The sequence below is a fragment of the Scyliorhinus canicula genome, chromosome 12 (assembly GCF_902713615.1).
Source record: "Scyliorhinus canicula chromosome 12, sScyCan1.1, whole genome shotgun sequence".
NCBI classification, from domain to species: Eukaryota; Metazoa; Chordata; class Chondrichthyes; order Carcharhiniformes; family Scyliorhinidae; genus Scyliorhinus; species Scyliorhinus canicula.
Genome location: NC_052157.1, coordinates 12,357,996 through 12,380,310, shown reverse-complemented (window position 1 = coordinate 12,380,310; position 22,315 = coordinate 12,357,996). Strand labels below are relative to the sequence as shown.

The following is a 22,315-nucleotide window of genomic DNA, read 5'->3' as shown; positions in this document are numbered from 1 at the left end:
GAATGATCTGTCTGAGAACAATACTTTTCACTGTACCTCGGTACATGTGACACTATACAATTCTAAATCCAAATCCAAGATGACATGGGATGGATTCCCCCACATGTTTTCCACTAGTCTGCTCACCAATTGGGCTGAAATGTGGCCAGCCTCCAGTTATTGCAGGAAAGTTTGAAACTTTCTTTCATAAACATGCAGAGGCTCGCCAAAACCTTGGTTTCAGAAATGGAAAGTTGAGGTGGATTAATATTCAGCAGAAAATCCCGGGAATGTACAACACGGCAGCATCTGAGGGGGAGAAAGAACAATTGACGTTTTGAGGCAGTGATCTTCATCAGAACGGCTGCCTCCCGAATGTCCTTTTCCAACCAGATGCCACCATTTTCATTTTTCTTTTATTTATTTTTTCTGCTTGAATGTACGATGGGGCGATGGGGAAGTAGGTAGTGGCTTTCCATTTGAACGTTTGTTGTCACTCTGAAAGAAACCAACAATTTATATTTATACGTCGTCTTTCACTTAATAAAACAGCCCAAGGAGCTTCGCAGGATCAATATAAAAGTTAATTTAATTCTGAGCCCCACACACAGATGTTCTGTCAGATGATCAAAATCTTGGTCACACGGGTAGATTTTAAGGTGGGAAGAGAGGTCAAAGGATGGCGAGGTGTCGGGAGGGAATTGCAGAGCCTAGGGCCTTGGCAACAGAAGGCACAGCCACCAATGTGGAACAGTTAAAATTGGAGATCAGCAAGAAGGCAGAGGTGGAGCACAAAGGCCTCACCGGGCCATTGGGCTGAAGAGGATTTCAGCAAAAGGGAGGGGTGCGGCCATAGAGAGAGTTGGGAAACCAGAATGAGAACTTTAAAATCAAGGCTGTGAGCACAGGGGTAATAAGTGAACAGGGCTTGTTTGGTGTGAATTACGACACAGACAGCAGAGTTTTGGATGACCGAGATTACTGTGGACAGGATGTGGGCGACCAGTCGGCCCGGGGGGGGGGGGGGGGGGGGGGGGGGGGTCGGTGTTTGGAATAGTTGTCTATGAAATCAACTAAGGTACGAATGAGTGAGACTTGCGTTTAGATCACTCCTTTTAAGACTCTAAGATGTCCCAAATCACTTCACAGCCAGCAAAGTATCTTTCAAATGTAGTCGCTGTCTTTCCAAAACTTTTCTTCGGTTTGCCTTGCATTATTTTCCATGGGAAAACTTACTCAACAGGAAACTCCCTGAGTGAGTGGAAAGAAAAATGAGGGATAAGCATTGCATTTGGTCTTTACTGGTCCCTAATGCTCAGCTTCACTTAGTTAGCGAAGGTCAATGTTCACTCTTTTCATTCATTAGAACTAACTTTTGATGTGCGTGTCGTTATTGTGGGCTATTTAATCAAAAATAGGTTCTTGAAAAAATAATCTTCATTGTTTGCAGAACAATGCAACCCAACTAGTTATTGTTATTGATAGTTACAATGGACTCTGAGATGTCAAGAAATAAATAGACTGGCAATTTTAAAATGTCCTTGCATTGATTTTTGTTTCAGCTGTGCATACAGATTGTGAGCCCTTTTTGGAGAGACAGCAGGGTGACTGGGTTTATGAAGAACTTGAATTAATTTTCGGCTCCTTGGGTGACAGTGGCGCAGTGGTGAGCACTGCTGCATCGGTGCCTAGCATGGCACCAAGGACCCAGATTTGAATCCGGCTCTGGGTCACTGTCTCTGTGGACTTTGCACATTCTCCCCGAGTCTGCGTGGGTCTCATCCCCACAATTCGAAAGATGTGCAGGCTAGGTGGATTGGCCATGCTAAAATTGCCTATAATTGGAATTTTTTTAAACTTTAGGCCCCCATTTCTTTTAAAATTTTAGAATACCTCAATTCTTTTTTTTCCCCAATTACGGGGCAATTTAGCGTGGCCAATCCACCTACCCTGCACATCTTTTTGGGTTGTAGGGGTGATACCCATGCAGAGACGGGGAGAATGTGCAACTTCCACACGGACAACTTTGGGCTCTTTAACCCAGGTTACTAGATTTATCATGTTCTCCCCTTTCCTTTGCATTGATTCCTTAATTTGACACGAAAGGAGGGCTGTCTTGAGATTGGTCACCTGTGCATGTTTGGAGGTACAGTTCAGAGGCTGGGGAGTCTGTGAAGAAAGTCCTGTCTCGTGAAAGTCTTTAGACAATCTCCAAGGCACAAGTCAGGGGTATGATGGAATACTCTTCACTTGCCTCGATGAGTGAAGCACCAACAACACCCGAGAGGCTCAGCACCATTGAGGACATTGAAGCCATCGCGATACCCCATCCGCAATCTTAAATATTCATTCCATACTCCACTGTGCCCAACGGCAACAATATATACCATCCACAAGATACAGCAACTCACCAAAGCTTCATGGATTACAAATTCTAAACCCATGACCACCCACCTGGGAGGACTTGGGTGGTTATTTTTTTACTGACGCAGATGAGAAGGGCCTTTTCTATGCTGTAGACCTCTATGACCAGGTCTGCAGAAATATGGGAACACCAGCACTTGCAACTTTTACCCTAATTTCTCCCCCACATTCCAAATCATCTTGACTTGAAAGTAGCTTAATTTTTTATCAATAAACTCTGGGTATCAGTGCCTGCAATTAAAAGGTAACCGTTGCTCCGCATGTACTCGGGGTGAAATCACCCATTTCCAAAGAGCCACTTGGTTCTGGAGCGGATCATAGTTGGAGCCTTGTACACCATCATTGAACAATTCTTTGTGAAATTATTTAATCTTAACAGCCCAAGCTTCGTGGTAAATCTGACACCAAATCAATAAAGGTGGATGCACATAGTGGGTCAATCAGCCTCTACGGAGAGAGTTCATCCTTGATATTTTGAGCTTGTACCATATTAAAATCCTTCTAAAGGTGGGCTGTGAACATGTTTCTTGAATAAAATACTGTCCCAAAAATTCAGATCCTTCCGGTTATACCTGTATCAGCACTGATCAGGTGTACACATTGGATAAAGGCCACTCTGTCACTGACGAGGTGGGGGGGGGGGGGGGGGGTAGTCCCAAAATGCATTACCTCACACTTTTCGGGATTAAATTCCATTTGCCACTCTTCTGTCTATGTTGTCCTGTAATCTAAGCCATTTCTCCTCGCTATTTACCACACCACTTGCTGATCATACCTCCTACATTCACGTCCAAAGCATTAATGTACACTACAAATAGCAAGGGACCCAGCACCGATCCCTGCGGAACAACATTGGACCCAGGCTTCCAGTCACAAAAAATAATCTTCAACCATCACCCTCTGCCTCCTGCCACTAAGCCAATTTTGGATCCAATTTGCCAAATTGCACTGGACCCAGTGAGCTCTTACCTTCTTGGCCAGTCTCCCATGTGAGAGCCTTGTCAATAGCCTTGCTGAGGTCTATGTAGACTACATCATCTTCACTATCCTCATCTACACACCTAGTCACCTCCTCGAAAAATTCAATTGAATTTGTAAGAGATGGGGTGGAATTTGTAAGAGATGGGGTGGAATTGTCCGGCCGTTAGGCACCTGGGTTTCCTGGTGGAATGGGATGTCTTCAATGGGACTAGCAGTGGGAAGAGAGAATCCCGCTAGCGAACGGCACACCATCCAGAAACACGTGGCTGGGGGACCGGAAAATCCAGCCCTCTATCCCCCTTTGACAAAGTCATGCTGACCATCCTGAATTCTTGCTCCCCAGGTGAAGACTAATTCTGTCCCTCAGAATATTTTCCAATAGTTTCCCTACCACTGAAGTTCGACTCTCTGGCCTGTAATTTCCTGACGTATCCCTGCCACCCTTTTTGAATAATGGCACCACATTGGCTATCCTCCAGTTCTCTGGCACCTCTCCTGTGGCCGGAGACGATTTAAAAATTACTGACTGATCTTCTGCAATCTCCTCCCTTGCCTCCCATGGCAGCCTGGGATACATCACATCTGGGCCTGACTTATCAGGATAAATGGTTGACCATTTATGTCTGAGATGAGGAGAAATTTCTTGACTCGAGGGTTGTGAGTCTTTGGAATTCCCTACCTACGAAGGTTGTGGATGTTCAATCTTTGAGTATATTCACGACTGACAGATTTTTGGATATTAAGAGAATTGAGAGATAAGAGTGGGAAGGTGGAACTGAAGGTGAAGATTAGCCATAATCCTATTGAATGGTAGAGCAGACTTGAGGGCCCATATAGCCGACCCTTGCTCCTGTTTCTTATGCTCAAAAGGTTTAGAGGAACATAGAACATAGAACGATACAGCGCAGTACAGGCCCTTCGGCCCTCGATGTTGCACCGACATGGAAAAAAACTAAAGGCCATCTAACCTAGAACTTAAACTGTTTTTCCAAATTTGTTCCCTCACAAGGTCTCAGGAATGCTAGCAGCCCCCTTATACCTTGCCAAAGTTCAAAGTGAAGACAACTCCTGAGTGTCGCAAGCTAATTGTTCATTGAGGACAACCCAGCTGGCGCTACCCAGCAAAGGTTGCTGTGTGGCATGCAGATGTGGAACCCTCTTTGACCCTGTGGCACTGAGGCTAAAAGTCATGCCCTGACTCGGAACTATTTTGGAAACTACTGCAAGTAAGCTTGTTACTTCAAGGAAAGGAGGTTTTATTGAAAGATTCTTTATTCAGTCAGTGTAAATAATGCATGTTTTGTCAAGTGACAAGTTTGTAATGGAGCATGTTTAGTTGAGGGCCTAACAGTATCCTGTAGCAACCATTTAAATGCAGGAACTCTTTTGAATGACATCAATTGACTGTGAGGAGAAACTTTTACATTTCATGAATTATAGCTGGAGCCAAACGGGAAGCTTGTTTCCAATTATTCAATTTGATTACCTTCTTTGGGAAGCTCATTTAGCTATCATGTATTTAATTATGAGTGCAATTTTTACAATTTTAAATGCATGAGAGTTTCCTCGGCTTCCACCCCCACAACCACTCAACATAACAAATATAAACTTGGTTCAAACGATTGTGCTTTCACTTCTTGGGTCAAATCTCACTCTGGACTTGAAGATACAATCTAGGCCGTCCCTCTTTCACATGACGCATTCCTTTAAATCCTTGTTTATCACTTCTAATGGTTCACGTGACCAGTAAAGACGCTAGAATAATGTTGGTTCCTGTGTCGCCTACATTTAGATTTAGATTTATTGTCACGTGTACCGAGGTTACAGTGAAGAATATTCTGCATACAGTCCAGACAGATCGTTTCATACATGTAAAACATATATCATACGATAAGTACACAATGTAAATACATAGACACAGACATAGTGTGAAGTATACAAAGTGAAGCACTACTCAGTAGAGATGATGTGTGGAGAGATCAGTTCAATCTATAAGAAGGTCATTCAGCAGTCCTGTAACAGCGGAGAAGAGGCTGTTTTTGAACCTGTTAGTGCGTGTTCTCAGACTTACCTTCTGCTCAGTGGAAGAGGTTGGAAGAGAGAATAACCTGGATGGGAGGGGTCTTTGATTATGCTTCCCACTTTCCCAAGGCAGCAGGAGGTTATAGACAGAGTTGATGGATGGGAGGCGGGTTCACGTGACGGACTGGGCTGTGTTCACGAGCTGACGGTCTTGGGCCGAGCAGTTGTCATACCAGGCTGTGATACAGCAAGATTGGATGCTTTCTATGGTGCATTTGTAAAAATTGGTAAGAGTCAATGTGGACATGCCGAATTTCCTTCGTTTATAATTGTGATCACACTTTTTAAAAGAAAAAGCACACTGAGAACATGGTGTATAAATGCATTTTTAAAAACACTGGCTGTGTGGCTGGTGAAATGCCTTGAACAATTGTTGATGTTGATCTGCGAAAGAGGAAAATGGAGTCCCTCATCAGGCCTGAAGATATACTGTTCCTCAGTGCTCAAGTCCGTTATTTCCAGCACCAGAATCCAGTCCCAGCTGCTGTTCCTCCGCAACTCCCAACTCATTTGAAAACACCTGCGCATCTCCCTTTCAGTGAAAAAGCATAACAGCCAAAGACACAACAGAACCACAAGACTGTCAAACTTCCTGTCTCCCTTAATCTTCCTTGAACAAGGGCCAAGGCCCATGGCGCAAGTCTTAACCAAGATCAGAAAGAGTGGGAGACAAGATGAGAGTAATCAAAAACGCTAGCAGTCAATGGCAGGCACAAAGCTTGAGTCTAAAAGACAAATTAGTGATGAGAGGGAAGGGAGGTGAGTGGTTCCAAAAGTCTGGAAAATAAATTAAAATTAGAAAGTGATGCAATGACTTTTTATTTCAGCACAATTGAGAGTTCAAAGACGGAGGTGCTGCAGGTGGGGGCAAGGTATTTGCAATCGTTCTTTGGCACCTCAAGCCCATCTCTTGAGTGTTTCAGAAAGCTACGGGCACAGTCGACCAGGGCACGAGGAAACATTAATAAGCGATAGCAGCCTGTATGGGAAAGCAGGGCTGGATGTGCACGTATCCTCTTCAGTTGTGCAATTCTAGCAGTCGTTGAATGGAGACTGATAGCTGCAGAGGGAAAATAATGTCAGTCAGTCTGTGTTTGAAGCTGAGCTGGCTCTTTCTAACACAGCTGCTCCAAGATTATATTGTGGGTGGACATCAACAGAGTGACTAGCAACTCTTTGCAGCTGAAGTCTGGAAATTTGAGCTGAATTCCAGCTTCCCCGGGCCTGTTAAAAGGATATGTATGCTGATTGTCAACTGCCTTCATTTTTTTTTTCTGCAAGGATTTGCAAGAGCAATATTTGAAAAGGAGGGTCGGGAGGGAAAAAAGCCTACGACTGGAAATCTGGATTAAAGATAGATGGTGCTGGTTTATTAGAGCTTTGACGTAGAATCACTCACAAAAATGAAAATCATCTTTTGCTTTCGGATACAGACTGACCTAACTTTGGATCTTTAAATAAAAAGTCAGTTGACTCTCGAGCTGCTTATGATTAACATATGCAAAACTTTATTTTGTTAACACTGTAGCCATTGCCACTGGTTTATCAGCACTGCAAACTCTTGCTATTTCCGACCTATTTGGCTGCCTGGATGTTCATTAAGCTCGGTGCTCCATTTTACAGTTTTTTTTAAATTCCCTCGCCCAAGAGCCTTTCATTCTGACTGCGTGCTTTTATTTTTCAGATTAGTCGCGAGAGCTGGTGCCCTGATCCTACGCTGGTACAACCAAATCAGAGTACCAGTGCGGCCGGTAAGTTAATATTCACTGGTTACCATGGCTACAATAGTATGATGCCTTGTGTTCTGGAATCTGCTTCATTAATGATAAGTTATAGAGGTTTACAGCATGGAAACAGGCACTTCTCCATGACGTCCAGTTTTTACAACTAAGCTAGTCCCAATTGCCCGCATTTGGCCCATATCCCTCTATACTCATCTTACCCATATAACTGGCAAAATGCTTTTTAAAAGACAAAATTGTACCCGCCTCTACTACTGCCTCTGGCAGCTCGTTCCAAACACTCGCTATGTGAAAACATTGCCCCTCTGGACCCTTCTGTATCTCTCACCTTAAACCTATGCCCTCTAGTTTTAGCCTCCCCTATCGTTGGGAAAAGATGTTGACTAGCTACCTTACCTATGCCCCTCATTATTTTATTAACCTCTATGAGATCACCCCTAAGCCTCCTATGCTCCGGGGAAAAAAGTCCCAGTCTATCCAGCCTCTCCTTATAACTCAAACTATCAAGTCCAGGTAGCATCCTAGTAAGTTGATCAAAAATGTCCCAAAGATCCGCAGTGATTAATTATAATGGGTCAGTACCCTGAGATGTTAAATTGAGGTCGACGAGGCCATATTAAAAGAAAAAAATGTTTAACTCAATGAAGTCACCTTTGTCCAACCTCTCTGTTTCTTGGTGCCGTCTGGAGGTGTTGCAAGATGAGAAGTTTGAGATGGTTCTTTTTTTAAAACCATCAATGCTATACTGTTGCATGTGTGGACCAGAGGGGTGTTTTAAATTTAAATGTAATTTTTTTTTTTTATTGTGTAATAGGTCATGTCAGTACTCTCCTGCATCAGGTGGTAATACTCTACAATTTATCTCTCCTTTCCACCTCCCCCTCCCCAATAAAATTTAAAATTCCAGACGAGGGGCACTTCATACTTGAGGGAATTAACTGCAGAACTAATTCACAGAAGCACATGGATTTTCTGAACCCAGCACGGTAGCACAGTGGTTAGCACTGTTGCTTTACAGCTTCAGGGTCCCAGGTTTGATCCCCAGCTTGGGTCACTGTCTGTGTGGAGTCTGCACGTTCTTCCTGTGTCTGTGTGGGTTTCCTTCGGATGCTCCAGTTTTCCCCACAAGTCCCGAAAGACGTGCAGTTAGGTGAATTGGACATTCTGAATTCTCCCTCAAGCGTACACGAACAGGCGCCGGAGTGTGGCGATGAGGGGCTTTTCACAGTAACTTCATTGCAGCGATAATGTGAGCCTACTTGTGACGATAATAAAGATTATTAAAAGAAGCTAATTAAATGAATTAGCTTTCATTTAAATTGTCAATGCTAGGAAAAGCTTTAAAGTTAAGAAATAAACACTTTCCCCGCCTCAAGACACCCCACCTTGATGCAAATCTTCACCTGTCGGCACCTACAACTCTCACTTCAAGCCCATCGTCAGCCGATCATCCCTTTCACTGCTCCAATGTCACATTTGTTTTCCATTTCCCACATCAGTCGTTGTTTCAATGAAGTTAGAAAATTCTTCTTTTTTTTTTAGTCTCGAGTCTTAAAACTGCTCTGTCTCATTTCAACTGTGTTTCTTACAGAGCTAACCTTCAGGCTGGGCTAGGGTTGAACCCATTATTGCAGTGAAGGTTTGTGTCAAACAGTGCAGTTGCTACCCTGGGGGTATCAATCTTACTCTGGAATGATCTCATCAGTAGTTAATTTAGAGTTTTCGAACTAAGCAGTAATTTGGACTTTGTCCAATTTTTTTTTTGGTTAATTCTTGTTAAGAGTACCTATAAAATGTCATGTGAATCCAATTCTCTTTCCACTATTCAAGCCATGAAGAAGGTTTTCCTGTTACATATTTGAACAGGTGAAGTGGGTAAATGCTTTTGGATTTGTTTGCTTACCTGGAAGGATTTCTGAACCCTTACTTGGTGCCAGTTTCATCTACACTGCAACTCGAGTATATGCCACACACTGCTGCTCTACCCATAATTATATGTAATCATATTTAAATATATATATGTACTCTGTGTAAATTATTTTGTGTTTTATTGCGGCTTCAGCCTTAAAACAACAGAACGCCCTTGACAACCAGAACGATGGCACAAAACTTTAGTTGGAACAAGTTTTGATTGCCTTGCGAAATAACTCAGAAGAGACCCATTTAGGCCTTGATGGCTTCAGAAAATAATTCCGTCAAATCATCCCAATTCTCAAATGCAGATTGTGGTTAGCTGATTAAAATAATCCTGTTAGATAGTATTGTAGGATGGAAGGGGAGGGCTGGGAGTTGGACAGCAATTAAAGAATTCAATTTTCTCAATTGACAATAGACCCTTCTGTAATGCGGAGACAGAAAGCACATCTGGTAGCATACCAGCAATTTGGACTGTGCAGCACTTGTACTGGGAATGGTTGGAATAAACTCTGGGTAACAGTCAGAGGCTTATCACAAATTCACAAGTTGAAGCTGGTCAGATAACTCAGCCATGGATGAAATGCGGCCCAGTTCATGGGCTGGATATTTACTCAGTGACACACAGGCCTCACAATTCCCCATGCAATTTTGCTTCCTGTGCCCTCATGTGGCTGCTGCTCTGGAGTGATATGGGGCCACTTGTAGCTATTGGAATTGTTTCAAATGAGTTCCAAATGCGTGTTACTGAATAGCTCAGATGCAAATAAGGAACGGGAGTGGGGACGGTGAAATGATTGGTTGACACAATGATCTACAAAGGCTGGCACAGCAGCACAGTGGTTAGCACTGCTGCCTCACAGCACCAGGGACCGGGGTTTAATTCTCACCTGGATTGACTGTGTGGAGTTTTGCACGTTCTCCCCATGTCTGCATGGATTTCCTCCGGGTGCTCCGGTTTCCACCCACAGTCCAAAGATGTGCAGGTTAGGTGGATTGGTCATGCTAAATTTCTCCTTACTGTCCAGGGTTACAAGGATAGGGTGTGGATGTGGGCCTAGGTGGAGTGCTCTTTCAGAGGGTTGGTGCAGACTCGATGGGCTGAATGGCCTCCTTCTGCAGTGTAGGGATTCTATGATATTAATGTGCGGTCTCCAATTGCTTCCACCATAATGCACATAACCACTGGCTCTTCAACTGAATTCCATAAAGCTTAAAACGCTCTCTTCACCTGCAGCCAACGTTTGAATACAGCCTATACTCTGTACTTGTTTAGCTTATTTTTCTACTAGTTGAAGGGACATATAGTGAATTTTCTCTCGGTCACCTGCTAATATCCTTCCAAACTGCTAGCGGCACGGTCAGTGTGTGTGCTATGCCATCAGCCTACCCCTGAAATGAAATGAAATGCAATCCTATTTAATTCCTAACCATTCAAGTTCTCCGCACCTCCCTTCCATTAGAACTCGGATGGGTTTGCTAGGTTCACAAGTTCATAGAGGTGGAACGATATCTCCACGATCCCCAGACAGCAAGTACTGTATAAATAAATATTCTCATTCTATCCGCATAAGATCACGCTGGCTGTCAGAGATTTATTTCTCTGAGGTTACTCTTTAAGGTTTGTGTGGTCCAAATTGTAAAAAGAAATTCCATTCTCAAAGGATTAGAACCTCACTGCCTTGACTGGATTGGTGCCAATGTTTGCAGATCAGTTGAAGAAAGACTCCGTGCAAAGCCAGATTTCTTTTTGGAGGATAGGGGTGCCATTCAGCTCCCTTAATTGGTAGCGCGGTTCAAATGCCTCTCGCCGCAGGTGAAACCAGGAAGAGAGGAGAAATTGTCTTTGTGGGTTTTTCCTTTTCGTTTTCCTTCCTGCCATCTCCTCTCCAGCCCTAAAGGTGATGGCCCGTGCTAATGTACAGTTTTCGAGAAGCCAATATTCTTTGTGTAGCTCAGCCTAAGTAAGCCACGCTGTAAGGGCGACTACATTTCAAGTGTGTTTAGAGCGCCATATGCAACTTTGAAATGCTCTGAGATTGTGAAATTTGCTGCGAGGCAAACATCAGGAATATGATTCAATACTCGCACCATTGCCAAGCTGAGTGCAACTCCAACAACACTTTAGAAACTTACCACCATCCAGGACAAAACCGTCCATTTGATCAGCATCCAATTCGCCCCCTTAAGCTTTCACTTCCTCCACCACCTACGCACAGTGGCAGCAGTGTGTACCATCTACAAGATGCACCACGCAATTCATCAAGGCTCCTTTGACAGCGCTCAAGAAACACTCCTACTGGACATTCGACTTGGGAAGACATCGCTTATTCGAGGATGTGGCTTGGGTTCCAAGCCACATCCTCGAATAAGCGATGTCTTCCCAAGTCGAATGTCCAGTAGGAGTGTTTCTTGCCATTTTGTTCTTTCTGTGTCTGCAGCTGAGTTGTCCTGTCGTAAGCGCCTGAAGCCACTCTTGGTACCATGTGTTGTTCCTCGTGTCTCAATGAAGCTCGTAGTCTCAAAGTTGGAGAAGATGCTTTATTGTGAATTTGTTCTGTCTTCAGAGCTTAACTTACGGCTACCTCAAATGCTGCCTGCTTGTGTGTCTGTGTCCTGCTACCAGTTCTGCCTTCCGTGAAGTGTGTCCTCACTTCCTGTCCCTGTGTATTTATAGCTCTCCCGTGCTCCCTCTAGTGCTTGCTCAGTTGTATTGCATCTACTCAGATCTACAATCACCACAAGCACCTTCCAAACCCATGATCTCTGCCACCTAGATTGGTCACTGGTAGCAGACAGATGGGAACACCATGACCTATAAGATCTTCTCCCAAGTCACAAGCCACCCACCCGACTTCGATGTAGCTGTGGAGAAATCTTGGGACCCTCTTCCCAAGAGCAAGACAGCACATGGACTGCAGCAGTTCAAAGAGGAAGGTCACCACTATTTCAAAGGCAATTAGGGATGGGTAACACATGTTGGACTGGGCATTGATGCTCATATTCCATGAAAGAATTGAAAGTCTATGAATACAACCTTGTTACGGACCTCTAACCATCTCTCAACAGTGGTTGAAAGACTGGACCAGATGTCATCATGTCTTTACGTTTTAAAACTGTGCGGAAAGATCAATTCATTCCAGAAGTGATAATATAAGAAATAGGGCCAGGTTATTTTATAAACAATCTTTACTAAAAGAAAACAATATTTAAACTTTTATTTCAGGGTGGCACAGTGATTAGCACTGCTGCCTCACAGTGCCAGGGAATGGGTTCAATTCCCGCCTCGGGTCACTGTCTGTATGCACGTTCTCGCCATGTCCGTGTGGGTTTCCTCCGGGTGTTCAGTTTTCCTCCCACATCCCAGAAGATGTGCACTTTAGGTGGATTGGCCATGATAAAATTGCTTCTTGGTGTTCAAAATGTTAGATGGGGTTAAGGAGAAAGGGTAGGCTGTCGGCCTAGGTAGGGTATACTTTTGAGAGGGTTGGTGCAGGCTCGATGGACTGAATGGCCTTCTGCACTTAGTGATTCTATCTATGATTTGCCTCCAAAAGATTACATGCAATTTCTTACCCTTAACACACTATTTCCTATTAAAGATCATTTCAGCAACCATGCCGCTCGCATGCTGCTTACACAGACAGGCCAAGGCAATACTTGCATTTACGAAGCAATTTTTCTTCTGTTGGGAACATTTGCTCAGAATCCTTTTCCAAAGTCCAGAACGTGCCTTTGTGGTAACTTTCATGACCTCTCTGGTCGATTTCCACAGCCTACTGCCTCTAACTGTTCAGAAAAGCAATCTCGTTCTGCCCACCCACTGAAACAGAGGTTCTCCTTGAGGTGGCATGGCTTGAATCCATTATCAGTATCATGACTGTCTGATTTTCCACTTCCATTTCTTCAAAAGGACAGAGCTGTGCCATTCATACGAAACTAACCTTCCGTTGATGGAAGCGGTCATCTAACTCTGTGATGGGATAATAGCCGGTCAAACAACATTATCCCGAATGACAATGGATCTTGAGTGGATCAATCTGGCTGAACAAGGACACCCTGTTTATTCCCACTGATGAGGTTAAATCTGAATGAGACAAGGTTACTCAGGATGTGGGCTATCCCTCTGACCTCTGCTGTTAACAGTGTCTTCCCTATGTCTGTTTAACCCAGAAGTTGCCTGCTACACCTTGGACCTTATTTCTGGACCCAAGTTCCGAATAATCTCCCTATCATGGCAGTCTTTCTAGGCATTTTTCATGTGTGAACTTAGGCATGGTTGCATCATGATAAAATTCTAATCTCACCCTTACCTGGCATCCAAAGACATGCCTACTTTCCAGCAGAATATACAGGATAGTAATCAAGAGCAGAAACCCCTGCTTACAATTGTTCTGTAACCTTGCTGTAACCAAGAACACAACCCAGTGATTGAACTGGGCATCTTTCTGGTCTGTTTGAATGCAAGTATCAAGGCCCAGACATGTTGAACACCTAATATTTTGGTGTATTTTCCTTCTCACATCTAGTGTGCAGCAAATAAACTGGTCATTCAGCCCGACTAATCTCTACTAATGTTGAAGCTCACATGAACCTCCTTCCACCCTTCATTTAATACCACCAGCAGATCCTTCTATTCATTTCTCCATCTTATACTTGCATAGCTTCACCTTAAATGCATATGTTGTTCGCTGCAACTATTTTTGATCCTGAGAACAGTGATCCTGCATGGCAAATGATGGCATTTGCTGGGGACTTTTTATTATCATAACCCAACCATAAAAATGCGCTTCCAGAGGTTTTAAAGTGTGGGACCAATCGATCTTAAATGAGTAGCAGCATGGCTAAGTGGCTCACTGATGTTTGGGTCAGAAAGTTGCAAGTTCAAGCCTCACACAGTGACTTTAATGGGTGGAACCTAAACGGAGACGAGTTTGGAGGTTGGGTGGGGACATTGCTGCCTTCCTACCGCCTTGATTAATTCTGGGCCGGCAAGGCTGATTAGACAGCCTTCACATCCTGCCACCAATTGAGACCCTTAAGTGGGCATTTAATGCCTACATCAGGCCCTCATCTCGTGTCGCTCACATTTCACCAATGGCAACTGAAGCATGGGGAGCCCGAAGAGTTTGGGGAGGGAGAGCGAGAGCGCGAGGGATTGTCTTACAGAAAGATTCCTGAACTACAAGAGAATTGAGGGTTATGGCAGAAACTGGAGTTAAGGTCCACCAAGATCATACTAAATGGTGGAGCAGGCTTGAAGGACCATATAGTCTACTGCTGCTATTTCTTATGTTCCCACTTCTAATTAGTGTTGGCACTAGCACAAATGGGCACCAGTAAACTGGTACAGTATTAGACACAGAAATGTTTTTTAAAAACAGCATTTATCAATCATATTGTTGAATCTCACTGTTACATGTGCATGACTGTTACCCAGCCAGTTGCAGCTATTGTTATAGCAATCAAGAAAGGTTGAACAGACCAGGGATCCTTTTGTGTAGGAAAGAAAATACCTGATAGAGGTCTTTTAATAGTATGAAATTATTTGATGATAAGAGTTGGCACAGATAATATGTTTTCACTGGGCAGCACGGTAGCACAGCACAGTTGCTTCACAGCTCCAAGGTGCCAAGTTTGATTCCCAGCTTGGGTCACTGTCTCTACAGAGTCTGCACATTATCCCCATGTCTTCTTGCGTTTCCTCCGGGTGCTCCGGTTTCCTCCCACAGTCCAAAGATGTGTAGGTGAGGTGGATTGGCCATGATAAATTGCCCTTGTGTCCAAAAGGTTAGGTGGGGTTACGGGGATAGGGTGGGGGCGTGGGCTTAAGTTAGGTGCTCTTTCCAAGAGCCGGTGCAGACTCGATGGGCCGAATGGCCTCTTTTTGCACTGTAAATTCTATGGGGGTTGAGAACAGTTGCCATATATATAAGGCAGTCACTAATAAATCCAATTGGTGAATTTAAGAAAGATTTTCTTACCCAGGAAGCCGTTGGAATATAGAACTCGCTGTCACAAGTAGTTGAGGTGAATAACGCATGGATTTGAGGGGAGCTAGGTGAACACATCGGGGAGAAAGGAAAAGAAGGATATGCTGATGGGATGCATAGAAGAAGAGTGAGAGGAACGTTTTGTGAAGCATGAAATCTTTTGACCAAAGGGTCTGTTTCTGTTCTGTACACACCATCCATGTATACCACATCAACAGCATTACCCTCATTGACCTTTTCTGTACCTCTGCAAAAAAAAAACCCAGTTAGTTAAGCACAATTTCCCCTTGAGAAATCCATGCTGGCTCCTCCTAATCAACCCACATTTTATCATATAATTCCTAATTCTGTCCTGAATAATTGTTTCTATAAGCCTCCCTACCACTGACTGGTCTGAATGGCTTATCCTTGCAACCCTTTTTTTGAGCAAGGGCGTAATGCCTGTATTTCTCCAGTCCTCTGGCACCTCCCTGAGTTTAGAGAAGACTGGAAGATTATGGCCAGTGCCCGTGCAATTTCCACTCTCACTTCAATATCCCGGCATGCATCTTATCTGGTCCTGGTACCATGTCAGTTTTAAGCCAGTCTATTCAACACTTCCTCCTAATCAATCTTAACTCTTCTGGTGACGTTTCCTCATCTTTCACCATGGCCTGGGTCGCATCTACCTCCATGATAAAGATAGATTCAAAATATTAATTTAATATGCCAGCAGTGCTCCCTGCCCCCATGTGTAAATTCCCTTTTAGGCCCTTCATCGGCCCTACAACCTTTGCCAGCCTTTTCCTATTTATATGCCTATAGATGATTTTGGGATTGTCCTTTATGTTGGCTTGCCAGTCTTTTCTCATCCCTCTTCGCTTCTCTAATGAGCTTTTTCACCTCCCCTCTGAACCTTTTGTCTTCCTCCTTGGTTCTTGCTTAGACAGACGCTTGAGAGGAACGAGACACACCTGACTATGATAAACATCTATTTATGAATTATGCTATTGGCCATGATTGCATTGAACGTTTGGTTGTTGTATGAACATCCTCCAGACTTTGGGTTCTGTCTCTAAATTTAAACCAGACTGATGAAGTGAAAGTCCCTTCAATGAGCTGGCATGGTGCAGCATCAGATGGGTTTGAGACGTCTCAGTTCAGTTCTCAGCGATATGGACCTGGGATGCAAAACTACTTGTACCATAGCACTGATGGACAATCTGAATGAGTGGTGTGAGAAATAGTAAAATATCAAACTGATTCAGTATGGGTTCTCTTCTTCTGAGTTTGGTGTTCAGTCCTAGTGTTGGTAGATTATAGATGAGAAAGTCTCTTTGCTTCTAACACTTGTGGAAGCTGAATGGGAATGTTTGACGATAACATTAGGTTACTGAGAGGAGAAAGGTTTCAATCCCTGCACTGACATCCCTTCAGCTTCAACAAATAAAACAAGTCAAGACCACGCATCATATTGGCTACCTAAGTTGTGTTTAGCAATTTGCCACAGCCTACATCTGCAGCATGAAAAAGAAGTCGGAAAATTGGTTCAGTTTGCACAGGACTGAGCGAATTGGACCAGAAGAAGGAGGGAAGGAATTTTCATACACAATTTATAGGTTTTTTTTTAAAACAAATTTTATAAACCAGACTTGAGAATTGAAAAATCAAAGAGGCATTGGACTAAGTTGGGATAAACTGTGTGGGACACCTAAAACCACTAACTAAGGTGATTCATTCAACATTCTAGACCTCCAGTCTTAAATAAAATATTTCATTTTCACCCCTAACCTCAAGACCTCACAGAGTGTCAAGTTAGGTTTCAATAAAGAGGTCCCTTCTTTGCGGATTTTTATTTTAATGTGTTCAAGAGATGTTGCCTTTACTGACTTAGCCAGCATTTGTTGCCTGTTCCAAATTGCCCTCGAGAAGGCCCGCTGTCCTATCCACAGAAACCTAAATGAATTCCTTCTGCCTCCGATAGTTTAGGGTTATGGAGAAGTAATATTTCTCCCTGGCATTTACTGCCTGGGTCCATGATCCTGCTTTGCTGATGAGCAGGTTCCCAAGCTGCTTCTACGTGGTACCCACCTACTGCCAATTGGTACCCGCACGCTTTACCCTCCGTATTAACCAAGTGATGTTGCCAAATTGTACATGTGGCATCGTTTCCGTCTCGGGAGGTACACAAACCATTTACCTTTATTTTCATGTAATTCACCCAAAGTGTAGGAAATCTTCAATTAGAAACTGAAAGGGCTGCAAGCGCATAAACCCGTCAATCAACACATCTAATATGGACGACGGGTTGGCACATTGGCCGTGATTCTTCTATCACCTGATCGCCTTGTGCAACAAGTCAGAGCCGGTAGCAGATGATGAACTGGCTGGCACGGTAGCACAGTGGTTAGCACTTTTGCTTCACAGCGCCTGGGTCCCAGCTTCGATTCCCGGCTGGGTCACTGTCTTTGCGGAGTCTGCACGTTCTCCCCCGTGTCTGCATGGGTTTCCTCCGGGCGCTCCGGTTTCCTCCCACGAGTCCCGAAAGACGTGCTGTTAGGTCATTTGGACATTCTGAATTCTCCCTCGTGTACCCGAACAGGTGCCTGGAATGTGGCGACTAGGGACTTTTCACACTAACTTCATCGCAGTGTTAATGTAAGCCTACTTGTGACGTTAAAGATTGTTATTATTAGAGTAACAAACTGATGAAGGAAAGCATACAGTCACAAAAAGGGAAAAGGAAGTGAGTCACTCCGATAGTTGAATATAATGCATGGCGCGATCTGACTTTGCCTTTCTGCGCTGACTGACCTGCTGTGAATTTTCAATATTTCTGTAGTGTGCCTTGTTGTGCTGCCTGCTGTTGGGCATGGTGTAGAATTTCCAATGTGCAAATATTGGCAGAAATGGTGATGGCTGGAGCTACCCCCATTGTAATTTAATTTATAAATGACTCAGCACAGTCAATATGGTCACCCGGAAGGCACGAAACAATGGAGCTACACAAAAGGCATTCACAATGGAAATCTGTATATTCCACACGTTCCTCTGTAGAAAACTAAAAGTAATTTATCGTCAAACACCCCCTCCAGAAAGCTGACTCGTTGAGAAAGATTCTGATTATGAGTCTGAGATGCAAATTAAAGTCTAAGTATATCCAACATTCTGTAACTTGTATCGTGGAGGAAAGATGTAAATGCATAAAAACCCAAAGAAGAAATACTAATGTTGAAGGGACAAAGTTAATTTTCTCGGAAGATTCTGAGTCATGTGTTCCGCAGAAAATGCATTTGGCACATCCCCCAGCATTTGCAGCGATCTGTAATGAACATGTCCCATTTTCCTTATTCTCCCAAACATCAGCACGTGATGAATTTTATTGAAAACAGCACTCAGTTACCATTTGGGGATGAATTATTTTTTTCTTTAAGCTTCTTAAACAGCAGATAATCTATGACTGGAAGACATCATTTTGCTTATTTTTTTTTTAAATGCAGTCCAGGAGAAATGGAATTCAAATCCTGTCTAACTCACAATTACATCACTCTCGCCAAGGGTATAGATAGCAAACTTATAACTGCTCACTTCCCATCACTTCCCATGAATTGTACAATGTGCCAGATTTTGATACACTTTATGGGAGCTCAATGGAAAATCTTATGTGTAAGTGTATTCTAGTTCATTTTAAATTGAAGTGGAAAAATAATAGTTTGGATTTTTAACAGACTGTCTCCTGCTTTCATCTCCAGTGCTCCATCACAGCTTGCAAATGTACTGAACCTTTCCAAGCTGAGTTCAGAGCTCATTCCTCATCTATCTTCCCACTCCATTCTGCAACGTGCTGTCTCTTCAGCCCTCGAAGGATAAGCCTGTAGCCTCAGTTCTCGCCCTCCACCTCCTCTAATGGCTGTAGCCTTCCCCGTCTCTGTCAAAATACTTCTCGCCTCTTCCCACCCCAAGTTCAAGACACAATTGTAAGGGCAGCATGGTGGCGCAGTGGGTTAGCCCTGCTGCCTCACGCCGCCGAGGTCCCAGGTTCGATCCCGGCTCTGGGTCACTGTCCGTGTGGAGTTTGCACATTCTCCCCGTGTTTGCGTGGGTTTCACCCCCACAACCCAAAGATGTCTCCCAACATTCCCCCCCCCCCCCATGCGCGCACACACACACACACACACACACACACACACACACTCTGTGTGCCACTCTACCACAGCCCATCAGTTTCTGCAGCCTCTTCATTCCCTGTCCTTCCTCTCATTTTCGCTCCTCCTGGTACTTTGTGAATTATGCTCTGTAGGGTAGGTACAGGATTATGAGTGGCATGGGCAGAGTGGATAGTCAGATGCTTTTTCCGAGATTAGGAAAGTCATCTACTAGGCGACATAAGTTTAAAGTGCGTGGCAAAAAGTTTAGAACAGATGTGCGAGGCAAGTTTTTTTTTACACAAGAGGGTGATAAATATATGGAATGCTCTGCCTGGGGAGGTGGTGGGAGCAGGGACGATAGCAGCATTTATAGGGGCAGCTAGACAAATATATGAATAGGGTGGGGAATGGAAAGATACAGATTCTGTAAGTGTCCTGAAAGTTTAGGTAGCATGGTCGGCGCAGGCTTGGAGGGCCAAAGGGCCTGTTCCTGTGCTGTATTGTTCTTTGCTCTTTTCCATTCCAGTGAGAATTTGCTGTGCAGTGAGCAATGGCTCAAATCACGTAGTAGAAGCAGGACGCAAACATGAATAGCATTGACATAGGAAGGGCTCCCAGAAAGGGGGCATGTAGACCTGCAGGCAGCTGTGACCCTAGTGCCACAGAGGCACCAGTCCCAGTCACCCGGCATTGACTCCAGGCCTGTGCAGGAGCGAAGATATCTTCCAACTTCCAGCATTTTTTTCGTTTTTTAGGAAATCCATTTCCTCCCTGGCGCGCAGTCACAGGCCTTGGTCTGTCAAGCCAGAAGTATGCTAGCAATGTACACAAGTTACATTTGAATATTTGTTCAGTGGTAACACTCCCCGCTTAAGGCCAGGGAAGTCTTGGCAGGTGAGGAATGCTGCAGTTCTGAGGTCTAGGGCAGGGAATAAGTTCAAATGGGGAGACCTGACTTCACCACAGTAAAAATGCAGGCAGGAGGAAGAACTGGTAGAATTGTGAGATCAGAGTATGTTGTGATGCAACGAGTTTTTAGCATCTGAAATGGTGGTGGCAGCAGATTCAACAGTAACTTTCAGAAGGGAATTGGTTACAGGTGATTGGGAAAGGTAAGTAGCACTAATTGATATTTGGATAATGCTCTCAAAGAGATGGACTGACGAGCTAATCGGAATGTTCTGTGCTCCACACTTTATTTGTAGCCAACATGGGTCAATGACCATTAGGCTGTGAGAAGAAAACTCGGGCATGAGAAAAACATTCTCTTTTCTTGAATGCTGACCAGGTTGCAGGAGCTTCAACCATACAATGTTGAGCGCTGAATTGGAAACATAGAAAATAGGAGCAGGAAGGGGTCATCCATTCGGCCTTTCCAAGCTTGTTCTGCCATTCAACATGACTGATCCGCCATCTCGACTCCATACTCCAGCGCTCTCCCCTTACACCTTGACACCTTCATTCAGCCATGCATTACTCAGCAATGCGACTGCGAAGCCTGTGCAAATAATGGATATCTGGTATTTTGTTTTAAAATATTATACATTAAAGTTACAGAATTTTTATTGCTGTTGAGTAGGATCAAACTGCTCAGGGGCTGAGACAGAGTAGGGATGGAGAAAAGGTATTCTCACTGGCCAAAGAGTTGAGAACCCGAGGATGTTGTCTTTAAGATGATTGGCAAAAGAACCAAAGGCACCCCCCCCCCCCCCCCCCCCCCAATCTATAAGACGCAAGTCAGGAATGTGATGGGACTCTCTCCATCTGTCTGGTTTACCCCACCCTAGGTGTGGCATGGTAGCACAGTGGTTAGCACTGTTGCCTCACAGCGCCATGGACACGGTTCAATTCCAACCTTGGGTGACTGTCTGTGTGGAGTCTGCACGTGTCTGCGTGGGTTTCTTCCGGGTGCTCCGGTTTCCTCCCACAGTCCAAAGATGTGCCGGTTAGGCGGGTTGGCCGTGATAAATTGCCCCTCAGTGTCCAAAAGGTTAGGCGGGGTTACTGGGTTGCAGGAATAGGGCATAGGCCTGGGTAGGGTTCTCTCTTGAGTGTCGGTGCAGACTCAATGAGCCAGATGATGTCCTTCTGCAATGTAGTAATTCAATGATTCGAGTGCAGCTCCAAAACCCGAGCAGCTCGATTCCATCCTGGACAAAGCAGCCCTCTTAATTGGTGGTACTTCCACAACATTCAGTCTTTCCACTGGTGAACAATAGCAGCAGCTTGCAGCATCCACAAGATGCACTGCAGGAACTCATCAAGGCTACTTGGGCAGCAACCTCAACGCACACACGATGGCTACCATCTCGAAGGAACAAGGATAGCAGAAATCTGGGTGCACCACTTGCAAGTTTCCATCCACTTACCATCCTGACTTGGAAATATATCGCTGTTCTTTCACTGTCACGGGATCAAAATCTTGGAAATTCCTCCCTAACAGCACTATGGATGTACCTACACCACAGCCTTGCAGCAGTTCAAGAAAGTCGATCGGCAACACCTTCTCAAGGGCAATTAGGGACGGGCAATAAATGCTGGCCAAGCTAGCGATGCCCGCATCCTGTAAATATGTTTTTAAAAACCTGAAGAGAAAATATTGGAGCTATACAAGGAAAAGGCAGTGCAGTGGGACTAGCTGTGGTGTTCTTGGAAAGATCTAGCACATACATGATGGGCTGAAAGGCCTCCTCTGTGCCTGTGCCCATTTAATGATTTTATAGGATAAAGTGTGCAAGTTAAAAGCCACAAAAAAGTTGAATGGACAAACATGACTTTGTGTTTTGAACATCTTCACAGAATATAGTCCAGGATTTTCTATTTGACAGAAAGAAAGACTTGCATTTGTATAGCACCTTTCCAAGATCTCGGGGTGCCTCGGAGAGCTTCCCAGCTGATGGGTTATTTTTGAAGTGTAGCCAAGTATTGGAAACTGGTGTATCAATTTGCACGCAGGAAGCTCCCATGAACAGCAATGTGACAATGACCAGATGAAGCTTTGGTGGTGTGTTTGGGGATAAATGTTGACGTGGACACCAGGTAGAACTTCCCTGTTCCTCTTTGATATAGTGCC

General features: G+C 44.2%; 1 protein-coding gene across 1 annotated transcript in view; it reads left to right on the top strand.

Annotated features, from left to right (window-relative positions):
* LOC119974459 (A-kinase anchor protein 13-like) overlaps positions 1-22,315 on the top strand; it is a 293,182-nt gene that overhangs the window by 97,100 nt on the left and 173,767 nt on the right. Inside the window, 1 exon segment of the mRNA XM_038813369.1 lies at positions 7,151-7,217. Within this exon segment, the coding sequence (XP_038669297.1) occupies positions 7,151-7,217 (67 nt within the window).